The sequence below is a fragment of the Zootoca vivipara genome, chromosome 6 (genome assembly GCF_963506605.1).
Source record: "Zootoca vivipara chromosome 6, rZooViv1.1, whole genome shotgun sequence".
Lineage (NCBI taxonomy): Eukaryota > Metazoa > Chordata > Lepidosauria > Squamata > Lacertidae > Zootoca > Zootoca vivipara.
Window position 1 is genome coordinate 88,826,206 of NC_083281.1, and position 10,362 is coordinate 88,836,567.

Here is a 10,362-nt window from a genome sequence, read left to right on the forward strand (position 1 = left end):
GTTCGAAAGCACATCAAAATGCAAGTAGATAAATACCGGTAGGAACCGCTACAGTGGGAAGGTAAACGGCGTTTCCATGTGCTGCTCTGGTTTGCCAGAAGCGGCTTTGTCATGCTGTCCACATGACCTGGAAGCTATACGCCGGCTCCCTCGGCCAATAATGCGAGATGAGCGCGCAACCCCAGAGTCGGTCACAACTGGACCTAATGGTCAGGGGTCCCTTTTACCCTTTACCTAGCAGTGAGATTATAATCACCAAAAAAGCAACCACTGCTTTTTGAAGCGATTCAACTGAATCGCTTTTTGAAGCGATTCAACTGTTATTACCTCCACCAGGGCTTGCTCGAGCAAGCAGTCGTCACCCAAGGGTGCCACAATTTGAGGAACCTCCTTAAATGCTCAGAATGGAGTTCCTTCGCTCACCGGATGTGACGGTGGAACCCTTGGACACAAGCCCCCCCCCAGCCCAGACCCTGCCCTCCCTCCAGAGTCCTCTAGTTATAGAACACCTCGTCCTCCGAGAGGGAGCTGCTGTCAACGTATCGGAGGGAGGTGCTACTGCGCTGGAGCCACAGGGACCCCACCGGGCTCTCCTGCCCCGCTTCCTGCGGCAAGCCCTTTGCCAGGCTGTCCATTGGGGTGCTCCAGCCGGTGGGCAGGGGGGACTTGCAGCTGGAGAGGGAGAAGGCTGGGAGGCTGCTGTCCAAGTTGGAGGGGCTCCCTGTGCCCTGTGGGGTGAGGAGGAAGGTCCCCGGCGGCAGATAGAGGCCTCTCAGGTCTGAAAGGAGGAGAAATTATTATTATTAATTAAATTTGGGGAAGGGTCTGTGGTTCGGGGGGTAGGGAGCCCCTACTTTCCACGCAGAAGGCCCTTGGTTCAATCCCCACAAGCAGCATTTCTAGGTAGGGTTAGAACCCATTGCTGCCAGTCAGAGTAGACAACACTGAGCTAGATGAAACCAATGGCCTGACTCAATATGGCAGATTCCGGTGTATCAGGGGTGGGGAATCTGTGCCCCACCCCCCTCAGCTAGCAGGGCCAGTGGTGAGGGATGGTGGGAGAGGAAGCCCAAGAGCATTATGGGGGAGGGAGCAAGGGCACCTTGGACCAATAGCATCCTCAAAAGATAACTGGGCGCACCGCTTCACAAAAGCCTTCAAGGATGGAGAGACCCAATGCTCATTGAAGTTGACAGGCGAAGCTAACTTAGCACCATTAATTTCATTGGGTCTACTTTGGTGGGCTGCAACCCCCCCCAACAACAACAACAACATAAAAAGGGAGAACTAGAGGTGGGTTGGAAGTTACCTTGGAGCCGGGGGCCTTCCTGCAAATCCCCCCTGTAATTCAGCTCCTCTTCATCCATGGAGGACCAAGCGCTCAGCGTGGCTTCGGCGATGGCAAACTGCTCAGCCACACCTGGGCAGGGGAAGGCGGAGGGCAGAAGATGTCAGGTAAACAGCCGGCCCATGCCAGCCCTGCCTGGACCCTCGCAGGTCTAGGAGAATGAAGCTTAACCTGAGTGAACCATTGCAAATCCCCCCCCACAAGGGAGCCCCTCCTGATCTAGAACATCCAGGCTTTCTTGGGAACAAAGCTGAGGGCTGGCACAAGGTATGACCCCCTACGCCACCCGGTTCCTGCTTAGATTACAGCAAGAAGACTCGGCCAAAATTTACTGTCGTTTCCTCTTCCGGGATGCTCGAAAAAGGTAACATTTGTGCCATGCATTTAAAGAGCTCTTAACACCACTTTTAACAGCCATGGCTTTTCCCCAAAGAATCCTGGGAGCCGAGAGCTGGGAGGAGATCCTTCACAGACAGCTACAGTTCACAGCACCCTTTGACATGCTAAAGTTCCTCCAGTGAGCGCCCATGGCACTTACTCTGAAGTGTACACAAGCAGCCTTCATGAGCAGTTTCAGAGGAGAGGGGCAGGAGTTCTCAGCGCCCCAAGGGACATCAGCACCCGGGCAACATCAACTGAACATGGTTCTTAAGCTGGTGCCTCCTTTATGGGATCGCAAGCCCCCAGCCCCCAGCCCCACGGCTGACCTGCTGCAAACCAGGCCTCCTTCAGCTCATCGGTGAGGTCGGCGTAGATCTCCTCCTCCGTCAGGGCCTGCTCCCAGCCCGTCCTCGGAGCGCTCCAGCCCTTCCACTCAATAAGGTGGGCCACACGGCCACGAGCCATGGCTGTGGGCTTGGTGACGTGGTCTTTGATGCTCTGGACGAGGCCTGGCGGGGGGGCAGCAAAGATGGAGGAGGCACAATAAGGCACAGGTGGGAACAGAGCAGAGGGAGGGAATCTATGCCAGCCCCATTGAGAGTCTTGCAGGAAGGTTTCCATGGGAACAAATGCCCAGTACTGTACAATAATACTGTTTTGCAGATTGGAAGGTTAAATCTGAAGCTGAGCTTACTGCCAGTAATTCCGATTTTTCTTTCCTCGTATTACTAATGCCTGATTTATATGATGAATGTATGTTCTGTGCATTTATTTATTTGCACACCTTCATCCATAGATATCAGGGCAGTTCACAACATAAAAAACGCAAAACACATAATAAAAACCACTATATTTTTGTAGGTTGCTACCTGGCAAGGAATCGCCTTTGGCTAGTGCAATAAACGTATTGGATGAAAATGACTGCGTTCTGCATCTGCTTCGGCCCACAGCCCTGACACATCTTTGCTTGCAAGGGAGAGCAGCAGATTTCAGCTGTGCCTTTCTGTGGTTAGCAACCCACCTGCCTCGTCAAGCTGGCACCCGCCAGAAATAAACGGAGCAGAACTCATAACTCGGCACCAAAAGGGCCTCGGTCACATTGCTCCCCCTGTGAGAGGACGAGCCAAGAGGACGCAGGGTCTGCAAATCCGGCATTGTCTTTCCTATTGGGGCTACTGACGCGTTGTGCCAGGGCGCCTGCCTCTCAGGGATGCCCCAGCGAGTGGGGGAGCTGCGCGGCTTTGCCAGCGGCCTCCCCTTTCCCTGCACACCGGCTGGCGAGCTGGTGGTGACGGAGGAGCTGCCCTGCCTCAGCTCAGCCGCTCAGGCTCAGCTCGAGGTCCACGGGCGGGAGCTGCAGTGACGCCCCGCCACCTTCAGCCTGCGCCTGCCACTGCCCTACGGTGTGGAGGAGGCCGCCACCTTCACAAAAGCCAAAAGGCACCTGGAGGGGCCGTTCCTACCTGCCTACCTGTAACTTCAGTGGGCAGCGCCTGGCTCTTCTGTCTGCAGCTCCCACACCACGGCTGCACTATGGCGCTCCGGGCGTGCAGGAGGACCCACCGGACCTCACCGCCTCCGCTGCCCAGCTGCTCTCCGGAGCCAAGGAGCTTCCTCCGCCCGCCCGCTTCCCCGAGCCAAGCGAGCAAGCGCCGCCGCCAGTCCCCCGGAGCCGAAGCGATGAAGGGAGAGCACGACTGTGCACACCACCTAGCCGACGGGAGGCCAGGCCAGGCCAAGCAGCCAGGCGGCAGGGAGGGGACGTAAAATTTACCCTCCAGCTCCGCTGGCAGTGCAGCCTTTGCCCGCCTGCACCATGCCGCACCGTGCAGTGCCTTGAGCCTCCGTCCCGCCCACCCTCCAGCTGCTGCCCGCCCAGAGGGAAATGTGGGGGGTGGGGGGCGCTGGAGGGATCTGTGCACCACGGCGCCAGATAAGCTTAAGACGCCCTTGAATGCAGAAAAGGGGTGGTGGTCCAGGCCCCTGTAGGGACGCCTTGGAAAGGGTGCTGGGTGACTTTGTGAGCCAGGGGCACCTGGATGCAAGGAATTACCCAGGTATCCCGAAAGGATTCACACAACCGCCTGCTATGCGACAGGATTTAAAGGCTATGCCTGACACGGTCCAAAATCTGCACCATTTACTGTCAGAACATTCAGATCAGTTTTTGCTCCTTTTTGCATTGTAGTAGTATTCTCTCTTGTGGTGCTTGCCCAGGCCTGAGAAGGCAGGAGTGTTGACACCCAGCTCTTTCACAATGAGCCAATTATATTGCGATCCAGCATAGCAGGGACTGTTTCCTCATGTCTTTCCTTTGGTTCCCTTGGGACCATTTTCTCAACACAAACCACACACACCTCTTTAAAAGTGGGTGTTTTCTCTCTCTTGCTTCTAGCAGGCCCCTATGAACAGTTTGCCAGCAGCCAAAAATGCAACAGGTGAAGCACTCCTTCGGCATGGAAATGCAACGGTGGGAAACTTAAGATTGCTTTAAAAAAATAAAATAAGAGAGGAGACAGTGCCATTCCTGGAGAATTGGTTCAGGATCAGCCGTTGGCCATGAAAACGTTTAATGAAAGGCAGGGGAAGAAGCCAAGAATTAAATATAAGTTATTGACAGATGTTAAAGAAAGAGGAGGCTTCTCCCTGCCGGATTTAAAGTTATATTCAGATGCGGCAGCTTTTTGCTGGTTGAAGGAATGGTTTACACTAGAAAATACTGATGTTTTAGATCTAGAAGGGTTTGATAACGTATTTGGTTGGCATGCATACCTTTGGTACAATAAGGTCAAGGCTCATTATGGCTTCAAATGCCATATAATAAGGAAATCATTGCTCAATGTTTGGATTAGATATAAAGATTTGTTAGAAAGGAAAACACCCAGGTGGATTTCACCCTTGGAGGTAAAAACTAGGAAAAAGTTGAATATGGAAGAAAAATGGTTAAGATATAAAGATCTACTAATAGTTGAAAATGAACAGATAAAGTTAAAAGCATATGACCAGATAAAAGATCAATTATGTGACTGGCTGCAGTATCATCAGATCAATGAATTGTATAGAATGGATAAGAAAATTGGTTTTCAACAAGAAAAGTCTAAGTTGGAAACAGAATTGTTAGAGCCAAAAGCTAAAAATCTATCAAGAATGTATAAATTGTTGCTGGAATGGCATACAAAGGATGAACAAACGAAATCGGTGATGATTGATTGGGCAAAGGATATAGGTCATAATATTATGATAGAGGATTGGGAAAGGTTATGGAAATATAATATGAATTTCACTGCTTGTAATGTGTTGAAAGAGAATTTGTATAAGATGATGTATAGATGGTATCTTACGCCAGTGAAATTGGCAAAGATTTATCATAAAAAAGACAATAAGTGCTGGAAATGTAAAGAATCGGAAGGGACCTTTTTCCATATGTGGTGGACTTGCCCCCGAGTAAAAAACTTCTGGGATAAGATTTACAATGAGTTGAAGAAGGTGTTTAAAAACACATTTGTTAAAAAACCAGAGGCTTTTTTACTTGGTATTATAGGGAAAGAGATACCAAAGAAAGATACCACTTTTTTCTGTATGCCACAACAGCTGCTAGAATTGTATTAGCAAAGACATGGAAAACAGAAGATCTCCCGACGATTGATGAATGGCAGATGAAGTTGATAGAATATATGGAACTGGCTGAACTGACTGGGAGAATCCGCGACAGAGGAAGAGAGAAGGCAGAAGAGGATTGGAAGAAGTTTAAGATATATTTGGAAAAGAATTATAAGATTAAAACTGAGTAGTAAGGGAGTGGAAGTACGAAGATGCTATAGAGGCACTAGTATATAAGAAGTAAGGAGGAAGATATTTGTTTTTAAAAGTATATAAGATTCAATGTATAAGAGTAAAGAATGATGAGAAGAATGGAAATGATAATAATCATAGGTTGGTATTAGAAAAAGTTAAGAATGTTGAAAACGAGAGCGCTGATATAGTTAATACTAGAAACGTGGAGGGAGGGAAGGAGGGAGTCACCAAATACAAGAAAGGAACTAGTAAAGGTTATAAGAAGCTTTTTTATTTTTATTCTATTTTGCTGTATTCTTATCTGTATTTCTTTGTTGTAGAGTGTTATTCTTTTATGGTTTGTTTGTATTCTACTTTATATTCTATCTTTGAAAAATTAATAAAAAATGATATTTAAAAAAAAAAAGAAAACGTTTAATGAAAACGCCTTGTTTCAAAGTAGCAGAGCTGGGGACTCAGGCAAAGGATGTGCGTGGAATTGTTTTGCTAAAGTCTTGCCCTGCTTATGGGTTTTCCAGAGATGTTCTGAAGATCACCTTTGGAAACAGAGGGAGGGCCAGAGCCTGGAAGAAGTAGGGCACAGGGTGCGGTTTTGGAAGTCAAGGGTGCGAGGGGGAAAGCAGGTGTACCTACCCCCCAGGGAAGAGGTGGCGAGGGCCGTCACGTGGTAGGTGCTGGGGGACTCGGTGTCTCCACTGGAGAGGAGCCCGCCAGAGGGCTTGAAGCATTTCTGCAAGAAGAGAAAACAGATGGAGTGGGGGGAGTGAAAGAGCAGGGCTGGAGAAAGAGGGGGGCTTTCATTTTGACCCGCTTTGGGGTAGAGGAAGCCACCTTAGGCAAGAGAGAAAGTTATTTGCCCACCAGACCCACTGCTGGCTGATCTGTTTTGCAGTGGCTCTTTGGGGGTCTCTGGCACCAGGAGTGGCCATAGCTCAGAGGTAGAGCACCTGCTTGGCATGCAGAAGGTCCCAGGTTCAATCCCAGGCAGCATCTCCTGGGGGAAAACTGCCTGTGCCTGAAACCACAGAGAAGCCGCTGCCCGTCAGTGTGGACCACATTGAGCTAGATGGATCCCATGTTCTGACTCGGATAAGGACATTTCTTATGTCCCTATGTCTCAAAGGTAGTGGAAGAGCACCTGCTTGGCATGCAGAAGGTGCCCGGGTTCTGTCCTTGGAATCTCCTGGTAGGGCTGGGAATGTCTGCCACCTGAGACCCCAGAGAGCCACTGCTGCCAGTCAGTGCAGGCAATAACACACACAGCACAGGAGACCAGAAAACTAGGAGCTCCACAGATCCACCACCATTCCCAAGGGAGAGAGGTGGGTGATGCCAAAAGCAGTTACCTCGCTGCCATCCTTCACTGGGGCATTGGAAAGGCCATGGCTCTCTTGTGGGGCAACAGGAGGGCTTTCCAGCTGAGGGGTGACAACAGGCTGGTCCTTGTGGGCGCTTGTGAGGAAATCTGGAAGAAGGAGCAGAAGGAAACCATCAGCAGAGCTTCTGGGGGCAGAAGGGCCTCCTGGGTGTCCTGCTGTGACCTCTCCCCGTCCCCTGCTTCTCCCCCAGGCTTCTCCACGAAACTGAGGAGAGGCTTTTTCGAGCAGGGAGTGTGCAAACCAAGAATACTGTAGAGCTGGAAAAAGTTTCAGAAAAGGGCAGCCCAAATGATGAAGGGGGTGGAGCAACAAGTCCCCAAGTTTGGGGGCTTGATAGCTTGCGGGGGGGGGGGGAGAGCCATGGGGTGCAGGATCATGATAGAAACATGTAAGATTATGCTTAGTATTGAGAAAGTAGAGAGGAAAATGTTTTTTTTTCCTTCCTTCTCTCATAACATTCAAACCCAGTGTGGTCACCCAGTGAAGCTGAATGGTAGGAGATTCAGTACATATAAAAAGGATGCCCGGCACAGATTTAAACCATGGAACTCACCCCAGCAGGAGGCAATGATAACCACCAACCTAGATGGCTTGTAGGGGGGGGGGGAGGAATAGACAAATTCATAGAGGAGGATTACAGGTGCCAAAGGTTATGGCTATGATCTAATCCGGCAGTCTGAATACTAGGAATCGCAAGCTGGGAGAGCGCTGGCGTTATGCTCAGGTCTTCCCTCTGGTTGGCTGCCACAAGGACAGGAGGCTGGGCTCAGAGGCCTTTGGCTGGATCCAGCAGGTCTCCCGTTCCTTAAATTTTCGAGTCACCTCACATCCGAGGCAATGAAATAAACACACTTCAAATGGGTTTTGATGACGCATCTTCCAGCAGGCAGCCAGGGGGACTCAGGACAAACCCAAAAGCTCTGTTCCATAGCTGATCCTATTGCATTCAGAAAGGCACCTACATGGCTCAATTCCCCCTTTTTAGTGGGGGGCTCCTTTCAGGACAAAAGTGGCGACTGAGAACCAGCAGGCACCAGGCACCTTTAAAGGGGCGCGAGGGGAGTGGAAGGGTGAGCTCGGCTGCCCCACAGCACCTGCCAGGACCCACCACCACCTAATCCCAGACAGAGGAGATACAGTGGTGGTCAGGGAGGGAAGGAGGCGGCCGGCATTTTGCACATGCTCAGAGGCACTTTTCTTTGTTACGCCTTCATATGCCCAGGACTGGCTTTGTAAGACAATGCCAAAGCTTGAGTTTCTCAGTCTCTCCTCACCCTTGTGTCTCAACAGTCTCAGCACAGACAGTCTGGTGCAAACAAGAGAAGCTGAAATCTGCTGCCGGCAGGGGGTGGAATCACAGAATCTCACACAGAGAAGCCCTGTGGCCACTCTGCACATCTCCCACTTCCCTGGGAGTTAAACCACTCTTTACACGGCCTTCTTCCCATGTCATAAGCGCAGTCCCTGAGCTTACAAACAGCCTTCCTCTTGCTTTGCAAGTTTCCTCCCTTGCTTAAGAAACCAGCAAAGCCCCCACGCTTGGGGAAAGGTCTCTGTGTGAGTCAAAAGCTGGCACTCACGGCTGCTCACTCCAAGAGGCCTCTTGCTCCTAGGGATCTGCTTTGTCCCCATCTTAAGTTGATCCCCAGTACCAGCTTGGATCGGGACGTGAGTGGCGCCAGGGCCGGCTCTAGGTAGACCCCTGGTGGCGCAGGGCACCACGGCGCCGGCCCGCCAGGAGGGCGCCGCAAGCTGTGCCCACCCGGTCCGCTGGTTCGACAACCGCACTGGGAAACGGGGGGGGGGGGCGCCAGAGGGATCTGTTGCTCCACGGCGCCGGGGGCGCTTAAGACGGCCCTGGGTGGCGCTGTGGGTTAAAACCACTGAGCGTAGGGCTTGCCGATCAGAAGGTCGGCGGTTCGAATCCCCACGACGGGGTGAGCTCCCGTTGCTTGGTCCCAGCTCCTGCCAACCTAGCAGTTCAAAAGCACGTCAAAGTGCAAGTAGATAAATAGGTACCACTACAGCGGGAAGGTAAACGGCATTTCCGTGTGCTGCTCTGGTTCGCCAGAAGCGGCTTTGTCATGCTGGCCACATGACCTGGAAGCTGTACGCCGGCTCCCTCGGCCAACAACACGAGATGAGCGTCACAACCCCAGAGTCGGTCACGACTGGACCTAATGGTCAGGGGTCCCTTTACCTTTACCAGCTTGGATCACACCCACCCACCCCCAATATCATAATTAGGGTCCTACTGAGCATGTGTAAAATACAAACAAGAGCACTGTTGGATCAGACCATGGTGGGCTCAACTAGCCCAGCTTTCTCCTTCCCTGGAGAGACCAAGCAGGTGCCTCCCTAGAAACCCACAACTGCGGCTGTGCAGAGGTAGACTGCTGCTGGGTGTGGAGGCCCTATTTAGCCACCTCAGCTGGTAACAACAGGAAGGCTAGTGGGGCTGGCAATGGGTGTGGGGCGTGTCTCCGGATTCGGAGGGAGCCCAGGGGGTCCCAGCTGATGCTGCTCTGGGGTGGGTTGGGGGAAGAGGGGACAACAGGGGTCCAGGGCTCCTCAGGTCCTGTTTCCTACCAGTCCACGTGTTCTCCAACCCACTGGCTGCCCCCCCATCCCTCCTGAGGCAGAATCCGAACCCAGGACCTGCCGCACCTCAGGTATCTCAAGCGTCTCCCTTCCCAAGGGAGGGGCGGTGAGGAAAATAACAACAGGCTCCCCCCGCCGGGCAGCTGCGCGGAAGGAAGCGCGACAGACGCGGGCCAAGAAGCGGGTGGGGGGTCGGATTAGCTGAGTCCAGCGCGCGCCCTCCCCCAGCCGCCGCCCCCTCCAGTCCGGGGCGCCCCGGGGAGAGGGAGGGAAGGGGGAAGAGGAGCAGACCCATCTCGCTCTCGCTCTCCCTCCCCATCCCCAAGGGCGGCGCCGCTGCTAACTCGTACCCGGCGGGCGCCCCTCCAGAAGGAGGGAGCCCCTCTCCCCCTTGACCTTGGGCGGCGGAGAGGCTCACCTTTGGTCACGCACGACCCCATGGCGGCCGCCGCTGCCCTCCCCGCCGGGGCGCATCGAGGAGCCACACGGATCTGCCCGCGCGTCCGCCTCGCCCGCCTCGCCCGCTTCGCTCCTTTCCCGGCGGCGGCGGCGCCTGAAGCGAGGCGGCGGCGGAGCTGCCTCCGTCGAGGGGCGGCGCCCCCACCCGCTCAGCCCAGCCCAGCCGCCCGACGGCGCGCGCTCCTCGGGGCGGAGATCGCCGCGCCTCGGACAAAGTCGCCTTGAAGGCGGGGATGGGCGCCGGGGACTCCCATGGCGGGAGCGAAAGCGAGGCGCAGGGGAAAGCGCTTTCCTCGCCGGAAGCCTCCGCGCAGCAGCACCCCACTTCTCCGGGGTAAGGCGCGAGGGCGTTGGGTGCTCCTCAGAGTAGACCCACTGAAATGCGTGCGCGGGAGTTGG

The 10,362-nt window shown here is 53.3% G+C and overlaps 1 protein-coding gene across 1 annotated transcript; it reads right to left on the bottom strand.

Moving 5' to 3' along the window:
* Window positions 1–460: 460 nt before the first annotated feature.
* On the bottom strand, window positions 461–10,096 carry FAM131C (family with sequence similarity 131 member C). Its single transcript, XM_035121017.2, has 6 exons — window positions 9,923–10,096; window positions 6,871–6,989; window positions 6,158–6,254; window positions 2,056–2,238; window positions 1,310–1,420; window positions 461–778 (listed from the first exon to the last, which is right to left on the bottom strand). The coding sequence occupies exons 1-6, from the start codon at window positions 9,942–9,944 to the stop codon at window positions 495–497; spliced, it is 816 nt and encodes a 271-aa protein (XP_034976908.1). The 5' UTR covers window positions 9,945–10,096; the 3' UTR covers window positions 461–494.
* Window positions 10,097–10,362: the final 266 nt, after the last annotated feature.